The sequence below is a fragment of the Sylvia atricapilla genome, chromosome 4 (genome assembly GCF_009819655.1).
Source record: "Sylvia atricapilla isolate bSylAtr1 chromosome 4, bSylAtr1.pri, whole genome shotgun sequence".
Lineage (NCBI taxonomy): Eukaryota > Metazoa > Chordata > Aves > Passeriformes > Sylviidae > Sylvia > Sylvia atricapilla.
The window spans coordinates 9,465,949-9,489,448 of record NC_089143.1 but is presented as its reverse complement, the minus strand read 5'-3'; the positions used below and the strand labels follow the sequence as shown (position 1 = coordinate 9,489,448).

The 23,500-nt window shown below is 39.2% G+C and overlaps 1 protein-coding gene across 8 annotated transcripts in view; it reads right to left on the bottom strand.

Annotated features, from left to right (window-relative positions):
• The window catches only part of APBB2 (amyloid beta precursor protein binding family B member 2), a 110,601-nt gene extending 88,061 nt beyond the window's left edge, over positions 1-22,540 (bottom strand). For 4 of the 8 annotated variants that reach the window (XM_066317082.1, XM_066317086.1, XM_066317083.1 and 1 more), the window contains exons 1-2: positions 12,817-12,995; positions 2,680-2,748 (exon numbers count right to left, since the gene is read on the bottom strand). In XM_066317082.1, coding sequence (XP_066173179.1) covers positions 2,680-2,698 — 19 coding nt within the window. In that variant the 5' untranslated portion in view covers positions 2,699-2,748; positions 12,817-12,995. Of the gene's footprint in view, positions 1-2,679; positions 2,749-12,816; positions 12,996-22,524 lie in introns of those variants that run through there. The other 4 variants (XM_066317079.1, XM_066317084.1, XM_066317081.1 and 1 more) reach the window with 2 other exon arrangements.
• Positions 22,541-23,500: the final 960 nt, after the last annotated feature.

Below are 23,500 nucleotides of genomic sequence, written 5' to 3'. Positions count from 1 at the left end.
TCCAGATTTCCAAGAGATTAAATATATGGGTTTTAAAAGAACATATAATATATAAAGGGAGTGAAGAGGAGCACTTCACATTGTTACCTAAATGCAGGCACAATTGCTAGTGTTCCCTCCTCTTTGATGTGCTGTCAAAACTGCTCACTTGCAAACATCACTCTGGTTCATTTGAAACCAAGCAGATCAGGTAATAATACCCTTTGTTTGCTGAATCACCCACCCAGCTGTGGAGGAACAATTTCTAAAACTTGTTAAAAACAGAATTTAAACTAAATTTTACAATTTTTCATGTTTGCCAATTTCTCAAGCCCCGGTCAGTCAGTCTAAACCAAATGCAAATTCTTTAGAAGACCAATCACCCCATGCACATGCTGTGCAAAAGCCATCTTCTTAGGTAACAGCTAACAAACATCCTGAAACAAACTTTAGCCACAAGAGACTTTAAAACACAACTACTACGAAATTTAAAGGAACTTTATAAATTACTTCTCAGATAAACACATATGTGCACACACAGCTTTCTGAATCTTGTTTAAAACCAGCCAGGTCTAATGTAAGCAATGTCACATCTGATCAGATGTTACCAAAACGTTTTACAACAAAAAGCTTCTACACGTCAACTGGCTGCTTTGTATTCTTTTCTGAATGACTCAAAATTTGACACCATGAAAGTCACATAAAAAAAATAAAGTAATAGGGCAGGATAATTTCCCTGCCTCCACTGCCTGACCTTTAGAATTCATGCAACTGCATGGTATCTAGGGATTTTACTAGATTACATTTTACTTCATGCTTCAGCAGATTAAAACAAGTATTTATGTTTTTCACCAATAAATACAATTACCACAATATGGAACAAGACTGAAATTTATTCTTCTCCTTTGTTACAAATGAGCTACTTCATGCAATGCTTGCCACTGTTTTTGTCACTGAACAAATGTCTTAAAAAAATAATCTTCCTGATAATAAACATATAGTTTAAGTATTTGTCTGCCAGCTTATCTTTAGCTTGTCCCTCTGCTGTTATTGTTTCATTGTTCAGAAATACTGCTAAGAATAAGCTCTTGGAAACATTGCAACAAAATGTATTACATTTTTTCTAAACTGCTTGATAAAGGTTCTCCATTGATTTGATGAACTTTGGCACATTGTTCAACGACTGAGGCAAGGAGTCTTTGTGACCCACATAGTATTTATGACTTGGGTGTTAAGTTGGGCTGGTGTATGACCATGAACAGAAAAATGTCAAAACAAACCTTCCACTGGACACCATCTTCCCTCCTGACCCCATCTCAGGTGATCCATTGATCAAACCATCGTGCTCAGACAATCAGTGAACAGACAAACAGCAGCACAAGGAGTGCACAGAGTGAAGCAGGCTGTTCTCCCAGGGGCCACAAGCCTGCTCCTGGCCACCACCCTGCGCTCCCAGCCACACCCTGGGATCTACATGGCCAGCTTCCCTCTGCTCTTGGAAGCAGACACAGATGTGAGAAAGAAAAAGAAGGCAAAAAAGAGAAGAAATACAGGTGGGCAGATCTTTCATCTCTAGGGTAGGAGTTGCAATGAGACCAGGACTAACTAAAGCACCAGAAAAAATCGGAATGGCAGGTCATGCCTAAGAGCACTGAAGAAAGATTGCAGAGTACAACAGCATAGGGAAGAAGAGCAATAAGCCTGTCCCTCCTCCTTTATACAGGACACAACGATGGTTGAAACACATCACTCTTCCCAGAGGAAGCACATCCCAACCTCCTAATTAAAAACTTCAATAAAATGCAGGAACCCTAGATTCCTGCATCCAGGGCTGCCACAAGCAGATTCCATCCCCCTCTCAGATAGCTCCTTGTGCCACCTGGCCACCAGCAAGGACCATGCTACTGGCACAGGGCACCATATTTTCAATTTTTCTACCTTCTGCTGAAAAACAAACACAAATAGACAACTAGACCAGGAATCACTGACTTGATACATATATCTCAGTTTAAGTAGGGGAGCACTACTGAGTTGTAAGTGAGTAAAAGTAGGGTACTACACTAAAAAGTAGTCTACTCTGGTGAAAAGCTAACAACAATTAGGACATTACCATTACTGGGAATAATAACATGGTTAAATTGTTGGTTCTTCAAGACAGCACTTAACTCAGTAGAAGATCTGTCACAGCAATTGATTAAGGGTTTCAACTTGTTTACTTTTTAAAAGAGCTCCCAGCCTCAACTGTAGATTTTTAACATTCTTACAGATACAGATAAAAATACTTTTACCACTATAATGTGTTCAACACAGAGTAGTGCAAATTCTCTAAGGAGCATAATAATACAAATTACACTATCACTCCAATGGTTTTTATCGATGTTTTTCATTCTTGTCATAAAACTTATAGAGCTAGAAAAAGGAGAGTGAAAATGCCATTACAAACACAGAATAGTGCATGACCAATTTGTTTTTGCCATCTAATGACTTTTTTGCATTGTATTGTCTATGGAAAGTTTTTAAAAAGCTGAATAGAGAGTTTCTTCAAAAAAGCACAGTTAAAAAAAAAAAAGAAGTGCTTTCTCTTTTTCATGTGTGAGGCAAAATGAAAGTAAAATATGTGCCGGGAAAGAAGAAGAAGAAGAAAAATAAGTGGAAAACTTCACATATTTGCATAGCAGAATCTTTTAAAGGGCATCTGACCTGGAAGTACTTCTGACATGGCTCGCAGGGCATCAGCAATGCATCAGGAAATAGATTATAATTTGAAATCTGAAAAGAGGGACCATTTAAGAATTAAAACCAGAAGAAAACACAAAATGAAAACACCATATTTTAGAAGCTCCTGAGAGATGTTAAACACTCTAAATAAAGCTCACAGCATAACAGTGAGGATCTTCCGAATTTCTAATGATATTTGACACTCAAAGTATGGGAGGGGCTAGTCTGCAGCAACATGAACATGTAATTAAAAACAACTATTATATTTTTGTTAATGTACAACTTTACTAGGAGCACAAATTCAAAAATACTGTACAGTTTGAGTCAATATACTGTAGCAAAAACTTAAATACATTGGAAAATATGAGATTACACCTTACTCAGGAAACCACAGCAGCACTGGTAAAAGAAAACACAGCAGTAAGGCAGGTTCACAAAAAAATTTGCAGAATCAGATCTAGCACATGAACTAAGAAGCACAGGGTTGATCTCACAGGAGGGAATCATAAAAAGAAAGGTAGGCAGTAAATTCCAGTATGGGACCCTTTCTTGGCCATCTTCTCACAAATAAACCATTTTGCACTTAAGTCTCTGGTTTGGATGAGTGACACACACAGTGAGAGACAATGTACTCATGACAACTCGCGTGCTTTTGTCACTGCATCTAGGAAACAGGAAAAAATAAGACAAATCTTTTCATAGAGCAGATTTACCTTCTGCAAGGGAAATTTGAGCACAAAACATTTAATAACAACTTCATGCCACGGGGCTACAGCCACAAGTCTTATACACTTGGGCTTCAGTTAAAAGTCTAAGTAGCTGTAGAGAACACGTTCATTATACAATGACTGCAGCTCAACACCAGCTAACTCACTTCAAAGGGTGAATTCCAATGTTAAAACATACATTGTAAAACTATGATCAGCTAAATGGTAGTATTTAAACACATGTCAGCCAAAAGCATCCCAACAAGCCACAGATTTGCATTATTAGCTGCAATCAGAATCCAGACTAGAAGCTTTCTTTTGTTTGATTCTTCTTACCTAGATATCTACACAAATTCCAGCCAACACCAAAAACATTCAGAATGGAAAAGGAAAGAAAATATTCAAATGAAGTGCTGTGGTAGATCAGAGACTACAGCAAATGATTTTCCTCTTGCTGCTCCCTCCATCAATGACATCTTAGCTGGATTGAGCAGGGAAGCTGGAAAGAGAAAGCTCAGCAGAGCCAGGAAAGTGAATTATGATGGTGGGCAGAGCAGTTTGGGGAATGCAAGAGCAGGAAAGGAGCAAGGCTGCAAGCATGGTGCTCTCACATCTATCTGCAGATGACTCCACACAACTCTGAGTTGCTGAGGGTAGAAGGACCTCTCCAGAACATCAAATACAACAACATTGCCCTAGCAAGTAATCACTACAGCCCTCTCTATTCCACTCTGGATGTCCTCACATTAGAATAAGATCAGCATGTCAGCCTGATTGCTAAATGCAGCTTCTCCCATTTCCAGCTATTTCCTGCTTCACCTAGTCCTCCTGAAATCACCATCTGGTACCCAGCTTTCTGTCCTGGCTCCTCCACCCCCAAGAGGCACCCTGCCAGTCCCTGCTGCCACAATAATGAAATTTCTCCTTTTAGAGCTAATCATGCTGCCAACCAACTGCAACAGCCTAGCAGCAGTGATGTTTCTGTTCTAGTGGTGCTCTTACTAATGGGAATCCATAAAGCTGATCTGTCTTTATGTGGTGTAATTGAGGAAAAAAACCCATCAGATCCTCAGTGAGTTGTAGCACTCAAGTTGAATATGCCTTCCCATTTACCATTTTTTTCTTTCCCCCTTCCACAAAGCCAAACTCCTCATGCAGAAAATATTCCAACACAAGATGTTTCTCAGAATCAGATTCCAACATATACAAAGAAAAAAAATAATAATAAAAAAAATATTAATGACAAAACGAAACCAGCTAGATCCACTGTTCTTCTACTTTTTTAAAAAAATTAAGATAGATACATCTAAATTATCAGTGTATATTTGACTACTTGACTGAAACTTTATATTGCAGAGAATGTGGGTCAGCTTGTGCTACTACAGTACTGTTAAATCGAGTAACTACTTTTAGAAATAAAAAGCAATTCTTTCATTTATATAAGACATAGCCTTGACATGCCATAACAATTAATCCTGCATTTAGTGAGGGAAAAAAACAAGATGGCATGCTAAGTCTTTTTCAAAATCAATCTTCTCTCTTTAATTAGATTTTCCCCCATGTGTAGAATGGAACAGTCTGGCAAAACCAGCATTGTCACAGCAAGAAGATGGAGTGTGTTTTATCTGCTGGCTACTTGTGAGCACAGATAAGAAGACTTCTGTCATTGGATCTATACATTCACAGCAACATTTGCTAAGTAAACGGCTGCAATTTTTTTCTAATCCTGTTGTTTAAATTAAACTGCTGAGCTCTAACATTCTAGCACAAGCCTTTTAAATTGTCATATAAATTACACAATCTCTGTCATAAAGATTGTGCCTTGGATTTATTTGTTAATTTACAAATATCCCTACTTTTAATGTAAGTGCTAATACAGGGCACAAGCATAAATGTCATTCTCCCTTAAACAGAAACACAAACTCAGAAATTGTAACCTGAATTTCTGCAATTGAGATGACTAATAAAGCAACAAGGATTTCTATGTTCTGCAGCTTCAATCTCAAGTGCCATCCAAAAATAACTCTTACAAATATGTAATCGAAGCTGATCAGAAATATCAAAACAAAAGCAAAATGTCACACGAAGCAGAAAGTTAGGATAAGCTGTCTCAGTGAAAAAATGTAACCAAAATGTTTTGTAGGATAGGCAGCCTACCCATATGATGAAGCATATACCCTTGATGAAGCATTAGAAAGGAATCAAGGGCCACAGATTTGGCACATAAAATGACTTCGACTGGTTCAGGCTGATTTCAAACCAGGGATGTTTCAGCCCCACATAAATTTATCTTTGATCATTTGTCAGTTCCTAAATCAGGAAACAGAACCACTCAAAAGATGATCAGTTCCTCAGCAGTCTTAAGGAAACCCACAAGGTCCAGGACCAGCTTTAGAGCTGTCTGAAACAGCAAGGACCAATCCTAAGCACTTTGATCAGGTGACACAGGCACCAAAAGCAGAAAAAACATTAAGCACAGGTCCCAGCACTAGTAAGACAAATAGGTAGAATGTTAACTGAGACCCTGGCAGGTGGAATGGTTAAGGTTCCAGCACAGATGCTGTGCTGGAAAAAAAAACCACAAATAAACAGATTATTATCAATAACCACCTCCTACACACCTTGCCTGCAATTTGCAGCTCACAAACACTCCCTGTTCTGCAAAGCCTAGAAACAAGGCTGCACACTCCTGAGCACAATCTGCTTCCCCAAGAACTAACTGCATGCACATAAATAAAGACATTTCAGTTTCCCTTTTAAAACTTATTTATTTTAAACTTCTGATGGCCTGAAATCATGATTTCACCTGCTACAATTTCATCTGCCCTCTGAAGCACATATTACAAATTTATGGCTAGTTATACATTAAACTTCTATCAAATAAGGTTATCTGGAAATGCTTTTATCCTCAGATTACCCAGACTGGTAGCAATAGTTTTGAGCCACCTATTTTTACTCTCTCATAGTTGATCTCTTAAAAGCATTTGAAAGAGCATTCTATGGCAAATATTGTTTTGTCTTTACTGTAAAGTTGTACTTTAATATCAAATTAGGCACTAGAGATGAAAATTTGAAAATTAAAAAAAAAGGGAAATAATCCTTCAGTCGACTCAACAACTCTATATGGTAATAAAGAATAAAAGGATGTGTGTATCAAAAGTATCAATACAAAGAAAATATCTGATTTCGTTAATTCCTAGAGTCTTTGCAAATAATTTCAAATTGCTAACAGTAAGTTGAGACCAATGAGTAAAAATAAAAAGTCTAAGTTTCAGACACAGAGAAGAGCAGTAGGGTGCCAGCTTTTGCACAGTGAGTCTATCAGGGCTCTCAAGAAAAGCAAATTAAGATTTTGCATGTTGAAAAGATTGTTTGTGTTCCATGTACATTAAAAACATTCTGTATCTCACCTAGGTAAGGTTAGTATATATCTCCACTTTTAATTACATCTGCTAAACTGTCTGAAAATTGGACTCATATGTCCTACCTACATATTTGCCTCCAGTAAAGGAACAGAGCTCAGGGTACATCAAACCAAAAAAGGTCTCTACATTTCCAGTCTGTTTTTTCACCAAAGGCTGAAGTAAAATAAGGCTCATTACACAGACATACACCTCAGCAAGGCTTAAAGTTCCCTGCAAAGCTGTGTCTTGTCTTCAACCAAACCTCAGTGGGACAAGGCAGAAACATTTCAAAACATACAACAAGTGTTGCAGTACTGCTTAGGCTGACAGAATGCCAAGGAAAAGAGTCATAACCTGCAGTAACTCTCCCAATGTCACAGTGGTATTAGAATACAGCAGTGACTTGAATCCTGGCCTGATGCAGTCAGCAGAGCTCCCTGAAAGGCTCTGCCCACAGTGCTCGTATATAAAACAAACCACATGTTTGTAAATGAAATCCAACTATCATATTTGCTTTATGGTCCTCATAAACTAAACAGATCAATCCATAATAAAGTGGAAGGAGAACATAACGAAAAGCAACTGCACTTACTGGCATTTATATTAATTACACTGAAGTGTGGCTGAAAGCAGATTCAGTTTCAACAAACTTGGCTGTAGAACACATTGAACAAGTGGAAAAGAACAAACTACTAGTATTACTGGCCTGAAATGCAGCACAGAATCTTGAAGTTTTGACATGCTAGCCAAAATTCTCTGTTCTCCTTTCTTATCTACAAACTCATAGATCTCCACAAGGTACTGAATACCAAGGGAACTAGAATTTCTGTGAAAGGAGACAAACACATGATGCAAATCTGCTATCATGGTGGCTCTCCATGACCATATGGAATTATGACCAAGTGGAATTATAAGAAAATCTTCACCTTCCATCTGTCTCCCTCGTGAAGAAGAAATTGACCTGTCAGGGTCTTGAGATAGGGCTTCTATTGAATTATGCTATAAAAGAAATGCAAAAGTGACAATAGGCAGTCAGAGTACTACACAGTCCCTAAAGAAAGCTTTTCATCTGCAGACTCTGAGTCAGCTCCTGTCTGCCAGCATGAGCATGTGCTTTAGAGTTTCACCAGGATCACTCAAGAAGAAGATGAAGTTCTTATGCCAGTCTCCACACAGCTTCCAAGGAAAGGCAGAAACCAGAGAGACTTTAACAAAGAGAGCAACATGTGTCAGTGGGTACCTCTGCAATTTCCACTCCATCAGTTGTCTGTATTCTTTTCCTCAGCAATTATGTGGAGCTCTTAAAGAAAATTCACAGAAGAGTGTCACCTGCCCAAGCATGATCTGAGCAGCACTAAAGCTTTTCCATTTTACAATCTTATTTACACCAAGATATCTTTGGCTGGAAAGAAGAGATCAGGAGATACAGGGCAGGATTTTGCAGATGTAGAATTTTACTGATGCTTCTACCAAGAGTTGCACATTGCATACTCCTCCTCCTTGGGGTTTGGTGCCTCTTTGGGTCAGTAATCTGTCATTCTAGGAGCAGCTCCAAGCCCACCGAGCCACAGAATGATATATTTTTATACCAACTCATCTTGTACTAATGATAGCAATGTATTTACCAGAACTTGGCTGCAAGACTGTAAATCAGGTGTTCATTCAGAGGTTTGCTATTATTTATAATGTCACAATTCTCACATTTGTTTTTTTATCTCACTGCAGTGAAACGAAGATTTTCCAGCAGTTTCACAAAACAACAGCTCCCTTGCAAGCTCAGTGCAAAGAAAGGCACAGTTGGGCATTCCTTGGGAAGCTGAATAGACAGGCAGAGCAGAAATTTGAGTGTTCCTTAAGGGAAATCAAACCCCAAGTTTATAAAGTCAACCCTGCTCTCTCTCTCTGCCCTCAAGTACTTTGCATTCTTTATAAGAGCAGCTTTATCATGAAGCAGATAATCATGAAGAACCAAGACTCAAACCTCTCCCATCTGCAGTCCAGGGGAGTGCCATCTCATGAGGAATACCTCCTTTCATTGTCATCCTTGATTTATGAATACTTCAGAAAAATGGCATGTCCCTAAAAAAAGTTTGCTTGGGACAAAAAAGTCACCCTCCAGCAGAAGTTTCTGAAATAAAACTTGCGTCAGCTCTAATAATTATATTGCAGAATCACATTAAAAAATCATTCCACATGGACCTTAGTCTGAGTCACTAATAGGTGAAAAATTCAGAAATCCATCTGTACCTGACACAAATCAAGAGGATGACTCAAGAGTGGGACATGTGGCACCACTGTCTGTGGGCAGCAAGGGCTGCTCTTGGAGTTCCAGGTGCAAGCCAGTCTCTTCCTCCCAGTGAGGGCTGATGTGCCACTGCAGGACTGAGCATCCACCCCCGCACACTCCAAAGGTCAGCAAGTGCTGAAAACCACCACCCACATATTTTTTTACTTTCTCACTTCTAATGTCCTTTGAAAAAGTGGGCTTTTTTTTTTTTTTAAAGCAGTCTCACAAAACTCAGCATTTTTATCTTTTTAATTATTACTATTACTTTTATTGTTGTTGTTGCTGATGCTGCTGCTTAAGCCCTTTCATGAGCATTCAATGCCAACAGGAAGGCACTGGAATCAAACCCATTTTCTTCAAAACACTTCATCAGAATCCAATGTCACGCAAAAGATTACAACTAACTAAAATAAATGGACAGGATATACATGGACAAGCCCTTTAAAAAGGCTTTTTCCAGACACACAAAACTCTTTGTGCACAAAGAAAATGTTAGTATGAAATGAAATTCGAGGCTACCTAAACATCACAAACAGAACCATGTTTTCACAAGAGCTGCTGCAGCCAATGCAAAAAAGTGGAGTTTGTGAGCAAGTATTAGAAAAATATAAATAAATAAGCTCAGGAGAAATTAATCAAAGAAGTCTTTTAAAAAACATAGCTTCTCAGTAGGTGGAGACTATATATCCATCCTTGGTCTGTATGTTTTCATAAGGAAAATACAGAAAACTCAACAAAATAGCACACAAGGGAGTGTTCAATCAGCACAAGCAGCATTAGACAGTGCCAGGGATACGCCTGTTTTGCTTGCTGACAATAATCAAGGGAGATCATTGCTCTCCAATTACACTTTTTAAAAGTCTAAACCAGCAGGCACCTGTTAAATTCATAGCTCTCCATTTCACAATTTAAGCACCTTGCAGTTTTTTATACCTTCAGCACCTATATAGGAAATATATTTTCCTAGCATTAGGCTTCAAATAAGCCATTTTCTATTTAAACTGTTATGTTTAAACAACTATAAAACCTTTTGTTATTCTCATAAGACCACACACTATTCTATATAAATTTATGAAATCATTCCACAAAACAGTCAATGCCATAAAGAGAAGAAATGTTACCTTACCACCTAAGAGGCAATATAGCTGCTATACTGCACACAGACCAAATCCTTCCCTTCACAGATTTATTTAGGTATAGGTATATGTACAGACAGAAGAGAGAGTCACGGACTAAAGCTTAAGGCTGTACCAAGTCCTTGATGTACAACATTAAGATTGCAACAACTGTACACATGAAATGCAATAACTCGGTGCAATTACTTACTATTTATGCAAAGAACACAAAAGCAAGATCATGTGTTTTACCAGCACTTCCATCAACATCTAATCTGTTATCAGAGATTTCAGTATGATCCACATTTCCCAAGTACTGGGAAATTTCAATACCATTATTACTGAATGTCCAAAACATGTTATGTTTAATGCCAGGAAGCTGCACAAATCATACAGTAACAAAACCAAAAAACAAAGAAAATTTCCTGGCTTAGAAACTCTGACAGGTTAAGGAAAGGGAAAACTTGGCTTAACAAAAGCACAAAGCAGTCACGAAGTAGGTGTTTTGATATCTCTGTCTTCAAACTGAGGGGGTTCTGGTACCAATTGATTCTGATACAATTTTGGTCCTGGCAGATGATGGAAGCCCCAGCCTTTTCCCTGGTAAACAATTCTACTTCTTCATGCCTAAAACTGTTCAACTAGACAACAGGACAACACTTCAAGCTCTTCTGGTAAGAATCTAATGTCTATCACTTGTTCTCTCTAAGCAGTCATGGATTTGATTAGATACTTCTACACTAGAGTATCTTAAATGTCTGACCTTCTGGCATGGGATGTGAGTGTCATGTCCAGCAGTACACCAAGAGGCCATGTTTGAAAGCTGGTGCCTAGAATTCTGCCAAGCAATTTTAACAGATCAGTCCAACTCAGTACTCCAGCACCTGACCACCAAAGATCTGTCAAAACTGTAACAACCATTTATTTCCTCCAATGTGGTATAGACATTATCCTTCAAACAAGTTTTTGGACACAGTATCTAAGCTGGCTCTAATGCACCACCTAATTCATATCTTTATGATAACTATGATTAGTCTGCAGCAGAAAGTAACCACACTTTACTACTTCCTAGGGTTTAGCCCTGTGGTTAGGCAAAACCCCAAAAGTCAGGTTCTAAAGGCATGTTAATTAGTTCCTCATGTCCAATGGCAAAGTCACCACAGAAGTCCCTGTCCTGCCACAGCTGTCAGCTCTCCCTGCAGTTTACCTCTTGAACCAGCCAATGCAAGTATGTGTGGAGCCAGATGCCTGAAGTGGTCGGGGGTTTCAAAGAATTCTTTTAAGGAACAGAAAGAACATTACAGAAGCGAGAGCTTATCAAGCTGGCTTTGATGCCAAGAAAAGCCTTGTGAGATCATGTTCTTTTGCTACAGCAGAAGGAAGAGTGAATACACAAGTTAACCTACTTCACCCCAATAGCCTGAGGGATCAACAAAAAGCACACAAGGACCAGCAGCAGACTTTTGGAGGTGGGGTGTGTTGTGGTTTTGAAAACAAACTAAGTAAGAGGCTCTAAGTCAGAAATAAAATTTAATGAGAAGAAAAGGAAAATAAAATAGAATAAAATAAAATAAACACAAAAAGAAAAACCACTGACAGAGTCAGAATACAACCTGATCAGGGTGATGGAAACAGTCCAGACGAGGTGGTTTTCCTGAAACAGAAATTTTGTAGAAAGGTCTGGTAGCTCCGGTCCTCTGGGAATCCAGTGGGTGAGGGCTGCTTCTACTGTCCCAAATCCCAGCTTATATCCAGGTGAGAATGCTTGGCTCTTTCCCATGGGCGGAGCATCTCACAGTGGGATGATAAGTCATGGAAGAGAGCCTTAATGGCCCATTAAAGAGAGAGATAACTCCCAGAGGGAGTTATCTCTGAGTCATGCAAAAGGCATTGATGGGCCATTAACTGAAGATGGTGATAGAATACATCCTAAACTACAACTCAGGACAGGGTGCTACCCCACAGGTCTCAAGGGAGATCACAGCAGCTCACTTCCCATGGTCTGCACAGTGGAACCACTGCAGTGTGGTGGCTGGTGCAAGGAATGAGGTGATAAATTCTAGGAGCTCCCTTTGCACTTCTACAGAAGACAAACTTCAGTAAGAGATTAAGTAATGCAATCCAATAGGATACAATTCAGAGGAAAGAAACATATTGAACTCAAAAATATAAATAATCTGAACTGGAGATGTTAGCTGCAGTTGTAAGCAATTGAAGCTATAGTGCACAGTGACATTTTAGGTTGAGCTCAAGTAGCTCGTTATTTGAAGGTTTCTGGTATGAAAAGCTTGAGATGGACAGGAAGAGGAATAGCAGCTAACCTTAGAACTCTATAATAAATGAAGTTGAAGACCTTGAACACAAACCACAGCACACTGCAGTAGATCTGGTCAAGTCACATGGCAAGCCACTTTTTTAAGTTCTAGAAAGCACCTTTGCAGTTTAAACATAAATCAATATACTTACCATTTGGGTACACACACAGAAGGGCTGGCATCGATTAGAACATGTCAGCATTCTTTATAAATACTACTTCCAAATTTATAGGCTTAGCAGCCTTCAAAAGTCATAAAGCAACAAATAAATTAGACAGATAGCATACGTACATGAGCTGCTTGGCCGATAGTGAGCCCCTGGGTACCGCCTGCCCATAGTGCCAGTCAGCACATCACCACACGCTGCCAGCTGCTCCCAAAGCACAGATCCAAACCCTTAACTGAGGGAGAAGGGAAAAAAAAAGGTGAAGATTTAATACAATGGCTGTATCTTTTTCATTAAAATGCTAATAACCCCCTACAAATTCCAGGATAACTACATCTATAAATTATTCAGTCGTGATGTCAGAGGAGATGAACTGTTGTGCTATAGATGCAGGACAAATTTATTATTGGTGGTTGGCCTTCATTAATAAGCTCACATAAATTGTAAAACACAAAGAAATCTCAGGTCATACAGTAGCTTCTTTTGGCCCATGACAGAGAACAACAAACACCGCAAGAAAGAGCTTGCTATTGGCTTTTAATAGAGATAGTCAGTAGGCGAGATTTAAAAACAATGCTTGTCTTAAATTTTGTGAAACAACCATCAAGCAATCATTTATGAACTGTTTCCTATAGAAGCAAAACTAATCCATGCTACATAACACTGACAGCTTTGTTCTGTTCTAACCAGCAGTGTCTTTACAGGGATGCAGGCTATTCACCCATGTATCAATTTTCTTGCACTATCAAAACCCTAAGCAAACAAAAAATTGCTTGGCACATCTTACAGTCAGTTTGCAATAACAAATCCAAAGTCTTAACTGAAATGCTACTGGAGCTGTCAAATTACTAGTATAAAATGCTTTAATCTAAAACCAAGGCCCCTTGTTTTTTTCTTTGGTGTAGGATTTTGTACCAAATTACAACTTTCAGTTGCTTTTCAGCTTCACCTTTTTCTTCATTTACCTGAATAGTCTTCATATTCCCAGATGTGTATCACTATATATTGAATATTAACCACATCATTTGTTAAGATACATTCCCTCTTATTTCATTTACTCCCTTGCTGTAAACACCAGGAAAAGCAGCAAATTCTGAGGAGTGTTTTTCCTTATTCATTAAGGATTTTTAATACCTCAGGCTGCAGCTACAAGCACAAGCTTGCTCTCTCCAGGAAATAAAGAGAAATATCAGGACACAGACAAAATAGCACTGAAACTGGGAGATCTCCCCAAATCTTCAAGTATGTCAGTTCCCTTATTGAACACAATGCTAGCTTATTCCTGAATTAGATTAGCCTTTTATATATACTGGTATCCATGCAATTCTCTGGTGAGCCAGTCTGGGAGTCAACACAGCTGAAAACTCCACACACATATTTTCAGTCAGATTAAGCTCCTGAAATGGCTTATGGTGTGGTTGCACAAGTATTGGTAGCTAATGACAGCAAGTGGAAAGAATGGGACCATGGCAGCCTGAGCTTAAAATTCCTTTAAATGCAATTGCATAACATTGCTACACAGCCTTTGTAGATTACTTCTGCAATAGGCACCTGTAAGGCTGCACACCTGACAGTCCAAACAACAGGTAAAGATCTCCATTGTTTCCCAAATCAGTGCTGACAAAGCATGTCCTGTTCAGCTCCCCTCAATGGGGGAAGTTCAGTGAATCGGTGAGAAAGTAGGTCTTTTACCACTAAAAGAATTGTTGTGGCTGTTAAGAAGAAAAGTGAGTGGTATGCAGTAAAATTAACTTTCATTCAAAAATCTCTGCATTTCTTTTGCAGGACAATATGGGACAGGTCCTTGCCATGGGTCAAACAGACCTTTACAAGGGTTTTTTGTTGGCCTACTAGCTCAACACAATGTAAAGTTGTGCAAGGAAAAAACCTGCAGATGGCTGTTTCCCCTTTCCTGTTCTATAGGAATAAAACTAATCTATATTTATTAGTTGAAAAAAATTAAGCCTCTCCTCACCCCAAATGGACCAAATTCATAATTCACAACAAAATACAACAGAACAGTGTTTAGCTGTTCAAGGATTAGAAACAAATTACTGAGGTGGAAAACAGACTGCAACCAGAAGACAATATTTACAATTTCTTTTCCACAGCTTGTGAAAGAGTTTGATCAATATGTATGGAGCTGCAAGGTTATTTTTCATAAATGCATTGTTGTATTTCTAAAATGTATACACTTTCCCAAATCTCACTAAATTATATCAAATGTCTACAGTTCAGACAGGCTATTCCTTATCTACCTAGCACCACAGTATTAAAGGGGGCCTTCTGCACCTTATCATAAGAAAAAATCCCAACAAATAAAAATAAGACTCCCAAACCTTACAGTCATGCTCTCAAACAGCTGAACTAAATATGGTTCACCTAAGGTAGTGTGCCCACTCTGGAAGCAAACCATTCTTTGTAGAGGTCAGGACCCAAAGCTATGACCATTTTTAAATACCACACTTTAAAACTCCATAAATCTCAGTGGAAAAGACAACATAAAGATAGATTCTCATTATAGCAAAGGTTTCATCAGATACTGCATAAAATGTGAACTTCAAAGATTTATAAGGTGGATTAAAGCCAACTATCAAAAGTCAATGAAGAAGCAAGTGTCACACAGTAAGTGAAGTTAAACTGCTCCGTAAAATAACAGTGATATTGGGTTATATGTACCAGCAAAGACACACCCAGATCAAGACAAATTAAGATGCTGCTTGGGTGTGATTTTGGGGTTTTTCTGGGCTGTTGTTGGTTGGTTTTGTTTAGTTTAGGTTTGGTTATTTTCCTTAAGAATCATCTTTGAATTGTGACTAGATTAGCCAAAACAACCTCCCCTTCCTTTAAACACATCCACCCAAAAAAGGGGAACCTCTGGGGGATTTCTGCTCTTCAGCAAGCTCAGGGAACTCTTACAGAAATGTGACCAACCTTGTTGGTACCCAAATCCCAGAGCTAAAGCATCTGAAAAACAGCCCTTATGTTCCACATAAAACCATGAGACTGATAAACAAAAAGGAAGGAGTTCTCAAATGTAGCTTTTGGAAAATTCATGTATCATGTATGTACAGGTTTGGATTTGGTTTTGTTTTTAACTGTACACAATTTACACAACTCCACATAAATCTGAGTTAAACCTGAATGAACCTGATAAGTCAGATCAAGTCTTCATATTATTAGTTTTTAACCTGTTGGCTCACATTTGTTCTGTAATAAATGTGTTTCTCAACAGCTTCCAGTGTTTTTTTGCTTATTATTACACTGCAAAATTGCTTTAAAAATGTTTTATAGTGATTTTTCTATCTTTATAGTTAAATTTATAACTATATATACACAAATGGACATACAGCCTTATGGTTTCTCTTCAAGAAATTTGATATAGCTCTGCCTGAAGATTTTTTTTTTTTTTTTTTTGTCCCTTCCTGATAATCTTCCTTGATTCCTTTCAGGTGGCCATTGCCATGCTGCAGCAGGTACAGAGAACCATGGAAACAAAACCTGAGCACTAGCACTACATACCTACTACCCAGGGAGCACCTGAAGGCACCTGAGGCCAAGTCCCTTTTAGGAGCTGTGGCCACAGAGCTACCAGCTACTCATCATCACACATAATGAGGATATACATCATCCTGGAAAGATGCCATGACTTTCAGCTGAGACTCATCTTTCTCAGCCATTTTTTTACAGAGCTTTTCTTGCAACTCTTCCACATTTCTCAGGTTTTATGACTGCTACATATGACTGCTACATACATTAAACAAAAGTTTAATTTTACTCGTATTCATGTTTTGATACTATGAAAAAAACCCAAAAGACAAACTAAATTCTCGTAGTCTTTGTGACTATGAGTGAGTTTTTTGTTTTGTTCCTATGAGTGAGTCAAATCAGTTCTGTCAATTCAACTGGCCCATAGAATCCAGTTTGCTTGAACTGATTCCCTTTTGTTTCAGAACAAACAATTCATAGTCCAGCCTCCATGCTATTGATGGCCATTAAAGCTATGTTGTGTTTCACCCAAATTTATTTTTTCATGCACGCTGCTGCTTATGAGGTCAGCTAACTCCTTGACCTTCCCTGGTTCTCTCCAAGCAACATTTGCTATAAATACATTTGTGTCCAAACATAAATATAGGTACATTCATATTGGCTGCTATAATCTCATACAATCTACCCTCACATACCCAAGAAAAGGGATATGAAAAGAGAAGATGACTGCAAATTAGCTACAGAAGTCATCCAAGTGTGACTGACTACATCACTCAACAACTGCAAGAAACAGCTGCACACAGCACGGGGAAAGAAAAGGTTACTGCATGATGTTTCTCAGGGGACAGCTACTCAAGAAATCACACTCCAGCAGCCTGTGTGATATTCTGACACACAACATAATCCTACCTTCCAAGTCTTGCTCTGAATACCAGGAAATAGGTCTGCTAAGGAATGGGTAAGAGGAATGCTGTGCATTGTTTTGAAAGCACATACAGGCCACAGGTCCTTACACAAAACAGATCCTTTACAACAAAGGGTTCAGACACTGAAAGAGGCTAATCTAGGCGGAAAAAAAAATAAATTAGCCTGTAAGACTGGTGGATGGCTCATTTTAAGAAATCACAATTGAATATACACATAAATTTTGTGTACATATTTCCATATATAATGCAAATTTATTGTTTTTCACTTTGCCTGCATTCAAAGTAGTGACTGGCAGCATCGCCCGTTGGACAACAGTAGCAAAACACAATTCTAACAAGGCAGCCAAGTGCCAGCCAGGTGATCAGGAAGTTGTGCTGCTGACTTCTGGAGACACCTACTTTCATTTTCTGTACTAGGAATAGCTATCACACATGGATCTCTTAAGTCAAAATGCCTCTTGGAGAAAGCACAGTGTTGTCTACTAGCCACATCTCTTGTATCACTGCATGTTTGACCTTCCTGGAGATCATCAACAATTCCTAACCATTAGCTTCATCTAATAACTACCAACAGTTTTTCAAAAACAGTTTTCAGTTTTTCAAGATATTTCATGAAGGTTTTTTTCCCAAGTCTTCTGTTACCTAAAAGACCTCATCCATCCTTCCAGTTTTGTCTGGCAGCACTCCCATCAAGGAGGTTTTGCTGTCCCCTCCACCTGCCTTTGCTGAGAGGCAGAGAGCCACCCTGCTTTCCAAACAACTCACACCCCCATCATCTCCGTTTGCTGGCACAGGATTAAAGTTTTCCGGGAACAGGAAAGCCAAGCATAATCCCACAGACAAGAGGATGTCCTGCCTGCACTCCAGCCCTGCCACATCTTCTATAGCTTTGGACCTGACATGCTCACATATCTGGAAAGTCCTGTCCCAAAAAGTCTGGCAACTCCATCATTTCTCCTTCCAATGAATTCTCAGTACTCAAATTCTTGTTACATGCAGACATTCTTGCCTGTGTTTCTCTGTCCTGTATACTTCCTGGCTGCCTTTGTGCTTTTAATTTTTCCCCTTGCCGGTTTTTTATTTGGATGCTTTCCCTCTTCTCCATAACTGAGAAGTACTTCATGAGGGCTTTTCTTTTTCTTGGTCATCCTTTCCAGGTACTGTGCCACCCACCTGCTCTAGCTGAGGTTTCCATACACCATGTGGGGATGGATGCTATTATTTCCCACTCTCTTCTGGAGGGTATCATCACTGTTAATCACCTGAACAAATTTCCTACTGTTTAAGGATACAGAGCCTAACTCATCAAAAGCAGGTTTTTCTGAAATTTAGCCTTTCAGTACTTCTGCAGCTAGATCACATAAAGCAAGCTGAATTTAGAACATTCATGGTCCCCTGATGATAGTCTCCTGCACAGATGATACATACTTTCTCAGTAAAGCACTCATGCTTTTTACATTCATTCTATATTATCTTAATGCAGATTTTGTTCACCAAACAGTAACAGAAAACATCAGGACAGTCTGTGCATAACTACATAAGTGCATATACATATTAACACAAAGAAAAGCATTGTCTATAGCACTTGCAAGTTCCTTAAAAATACAGTTAACCTCATTCACTCACTGCAGCTATCTGAACTGGTATCAGTCAACAATCTCAATTTCACTTGGTCATTGGTAAGGATTTGTTAAGCTAGAAGTAATGTTGCACATTAAAAAAGAAGACCTGCAGTGCTCTGAGCCTCTGAGGCTGCAGCAGGTTGGGCTGTGTGCCAGAAGGAATCCTGGCAAGCCAAGGAGATGTGGGAATGCAAAGGCATTACATGATCAAAGCAATTGTCACTGGGAAACACAGATCTCCCTGTAAAGCCTGAACCAAGAGGGCAATACTTCAGACATATATTCTGAACTTCATTTACAACAAGATCCATGGAAAGTATTTTTCAAAGCTGACTGTCTGGTAGAAACAGTATTTCTAAATGAGAAGGTATTATTTCTTCTGCAGTTAGAGATGCCACTGTGCTTCTGCTTTCTGTGGGAAGCTTTCCAAGCACAGCTAGGTTTTCTGTTTTAGCATTTCACCACTACTCTCCACCTTCATCTTCCTTGTATCCTGTAGGAATGAACACAGCACTGCTGCCACCCATCCAAGAACGGATGCAAAAATTGGAAGCTGAGAAAAAGCAGAACCAGATTCTCCAGAAAAATGCTGTAATTTCTGCATTTGCCAACTCTCAATTAATTAGTTTGAAGAGCTACAACTTCTCTCTCCAAACTGATGCATTTGCTAAACCTTGTATTTGTCAAAACTTGTCAGCTGTCCAGACAAAAAAATCCCAAACCTACCATGTTCTTGATTTTGCTGGTATCCTTCATTAAATACTGGAAAGTAAGAGAATGACTTTGTATTATTACTGAAGACAAAAATTCCCAGTTTATCCCTTTTGTCCACTTGAATCTTAACTATCTAATCTAAATTCCCTGTGTTCTACCCTTTCAAGAAAGCAGTGAGCACAGCAGAACCCATCTACTGCTTGAAGACTGGGATTTCAAGCCAAAGGTGTTTCTAACTGCCATGGATACTAGAAAGCCCTCAAAAGACAAGAGACAGACAAACCATATTATGCAGGATTTGTAGCTTTACTGAAGCGAAAAAGTATTTGAAACCCATGTGTAGCATGTAGATATGGACAGCCTTTTTGGATGTTAAATGACAGAGACAGAACCCACCCCGCATCTGACTCCAGTTTTCATACTGTCAGTCACCCAAATCTCTCGCATAAAGAAGATGAGTAGTGAGACAGACTCTCGTTAGGGCTCTTTGATACTTTCTGCAAAGCTAATGATGACAATGATTTAGAATAATGTAGGCATATTCCTGGGTGCCCTCCTCCTTCACAATCCATATTGTACTGACAACTGCCAAAAAACAGTGTGAACTTTTTCTCAGCTGGGATGCAATGTGCCATGTTTACCCGGGGACAATGCAGGGAAAAGGATTCTCAGCATCCAAAAAGAAAAATTTATTAACTGCTTCACATGTCAACATATGGTTCATAATCTGCAGTTATCACATAGAAGTTCTGCCTTTCTTGATGGGAGAACTTATTCTTAAGGCAAAAAATAATTAATAATTAAATATTTAAACACCTGTCAAAATAAGCAGAATAAATTCATGCTGTTGCTCATGCTTCCTAGTTCTTACTCACCCATGAATAATCACATTAAATATTGTACAATTCCACTTAAAAAGCAATTTATTTAATACTTTCTAAAAAACTGGTAATTTCTAACTCATGGCATCTTTTTCCATTTTTTGATGAATAGGACGAGTATGGGGACAATGAAATGCCACCTCAAGACAATCAACCAGCTATGATTCAATTGTTTCTTTTTAGATCTCTCCTCTCCACAACACCCTCTTCCTGCACACAAGGCAAGAACTGTCTCCTTTGTTTGCAACGGCAACTGCTATCAATATAGCAAGGAATGTATTTATTTTTGAAAATATCATATACTAAGGTAGTGCAAAAGAATGAATCATGTCCTACACTACCCAGTACTACATCTTCTGTTACCAGTGGCAAAAGCAACAATGAATGGTGGCAGCACTGGGAGCAGAAGCACAGGCAATGCTGGCTTGCAAATGCTGAAGTTCCCCCAGGGTTTCCTTCTCAACCTATTATTATTATTAACCAAACCAAGCACCAGAAAATTAGCCTGATTTTGTGAATAACATCTTCCACAAACAAGCAGGTATTTTTTCATAGAATGATTTTTTACCAAAATCATTCTATGGTTCTGGGATTTTAAGTGACAATAACGTAACAGGAACTTTGTGACAGCCGTTTAATGACAGCTGATTAATAACTTGCATGGCAACTCTGTGTTTTAGAAGAATACTGCTCCATTCCCATGGAAGAGTTGAGGCTCTGTCCAGTAGGTATGGAGACTTAAGAACAACAACCTGGGAAGACGAGTTGCATCTTTAGCCCAGCTTCCTGTGTATTACACACTGCTGAGTCTGCTCAACTAACATACATGAAAACCATGAAGACCAAGACTAACCCTGAACTCTTCCAGAAGTCTTTAAAAGAGATCTTTACTAGACTGGCTAAAACATTTCCATCTCACATAACTACATACAAGCATGACACTAGCCCTTGCTGGCTGGAGTCCCATCATTCTCTTTGCACAAAGACTAATTTAATAAGAAATATGTCACTGCAGTGTAGCTTTATGTTGGGGCAGAAAAGCAAAACAAACAAACAAAAAAACCCAAAATCACAAAGACCTCTGAAATTCTTCTGCGTGAGAAGTAAGAAAATCCTCTGGGAAAAGTAACATGCACTATGAAAAACCATTTTCTAAATCAATGTCTAGGTACTAGCAGTTATCTTCTCTCTGTGTATTAACTAACCACCTAAAGAGGGAACATAGAGGATAAGAGTTAGCAGCTGTGCATCCCACAAAGTAAAGCAAGAACTTAAGGCACATGTAAGATTTGCCCAGTGGCTGGCAAACAGCTGAAAGCTCTGCCAGGTCACCTCCATCCATTAGGACTGTACTAAGTAACACCCTTGTAAAGATCACACCTGCAAAAGGCCAGAAGAGTGCTGCTGCAGTTCAGAAATGTGGAAAGGCAATACTGATGGAAAATCTCCCTGCCTCTATCAGCAAACAGTGCAGCCTCTCCACAGGGCTCTGCCAGTACAACTACTTGTATAGCAGAGACAAAGAGACATTCTTAGCCCAAGTCTTCCAGCTAACAGCACTTGCTTTATGGGCAGACAATTCCAGACTTCTCACACACTGTATTTCAGAAGATGAGAAACCCTGTTGGCTTTCCAGGTATTGGGAAATACATCTCCAGCCTGATAAATTCATGTGAGAAAGAAGGGAAAGCCATGGCATCAGATGCTGCTGGGGAGCACACCACCAGATAATCTCTCCACATACACAGCCTCCCTCAGCTGGAGTCACAAAGTTCCCTCACCCACTCCAACACTCACAGAGAACCATCTAGATACACCACAGGAGACTGCACTTCTGTGCTGCACAGAACACTGATATCCAGCAGAGGTGTCTGCATTAACAGATAGCATTACTGACACCACAGAGGAACAGCACTACTGTGAAACACCTCTGCTGAACACAGCTTTTTTTCTCACCATGAAGTGGCAGAGCAAGTTGCAGTAGAGCTAATCTGCAAAAACAGATAAACCAAGAACTCTTGCTGGAGTACCAGAAGAACTGGACCACCCCTGTTCATGGTAAACAAAGCAAATACTGCACAGAAATACAGGTACCTCCAGTCTCTGTGCTGAAAATTCAGTGTTCGTGATGTGGGATATGAAAGGTGCAGAAAGAGTGCCCCCACCCTAGAGGATCCCCAGATACAGAGCAGATTACTTACTCTTCACAGCTTGTTGATGGACAGAGCCCTGTACCAGAGCACCACGTTCTGGAGCACCAGCACCCACTCAGGTCGCGGCAGAAATCAAGCAGGCTGCAAAAAAACCCAAATCATATATTTTAATCTATGTTAAGAGGGATTAATGAAAACTACTGAACTTGCAAAGGTGCAGGATACCAGAAGAAATCTGCACAGCGGTCCTCTGTGCCAGCAGGAGCCATGAGGCAGCAGGAGCCTGGGAATCAGAGGAGCACTGACAAATGACTAACCCAAGCAGCCACCTTGAGTTTATATCCTTAAAACTATCTGCATTCAGCAATGTGCACACAGAACTAAAAGCAGAACAGAGGATCCATGTTAGTGTAGGGATCTTTCCCAACCAAGCAAGTGTCACGATCTGCTCCAGACTATGGCAGCTCAGGTACATAAGAGACACATTGCAAGGCATGCTTTAAATTTTCTCTCTACCCACACTTCAACACTGACCTGCAGTCTTCCCCATGCACAAACACTGACTATCATGAAGAAAATTAATCCAGATAGATTAATTGGACATGAGCCCAAGTTATGAAAAAGCAGCAAGAAGTGCTCAGTAAACAATAAGTTCATAAAAAAAATCATGTTGTCAATTATGCTTGTGTCCAGTAGACATCAAGTATACAATTCATTTTTGCAATGTCTGTACACTGTAGCAAGTGGTTACATTAATGCTGTTGCACTTGGTACTGAAAAGTATATATGTATTTTTCAGTATCAAACATCACAAATATACCAAAATATATGTAAAACCTCACACAATGAGGTTATCCTCCCATCAAAAGATGCTCCAGCAGCTGCAACACATCTGTCAGTCAAACTGTGTTCTAGGATTCAGGGTGGTATTCAACCTTCTGTTTGTTCCTCCATGTGGAGAAAATAAATATGCAAGACCAAAGATACAAATCTCATCTGTTGTGGAGCTTATATCATTTTTTTT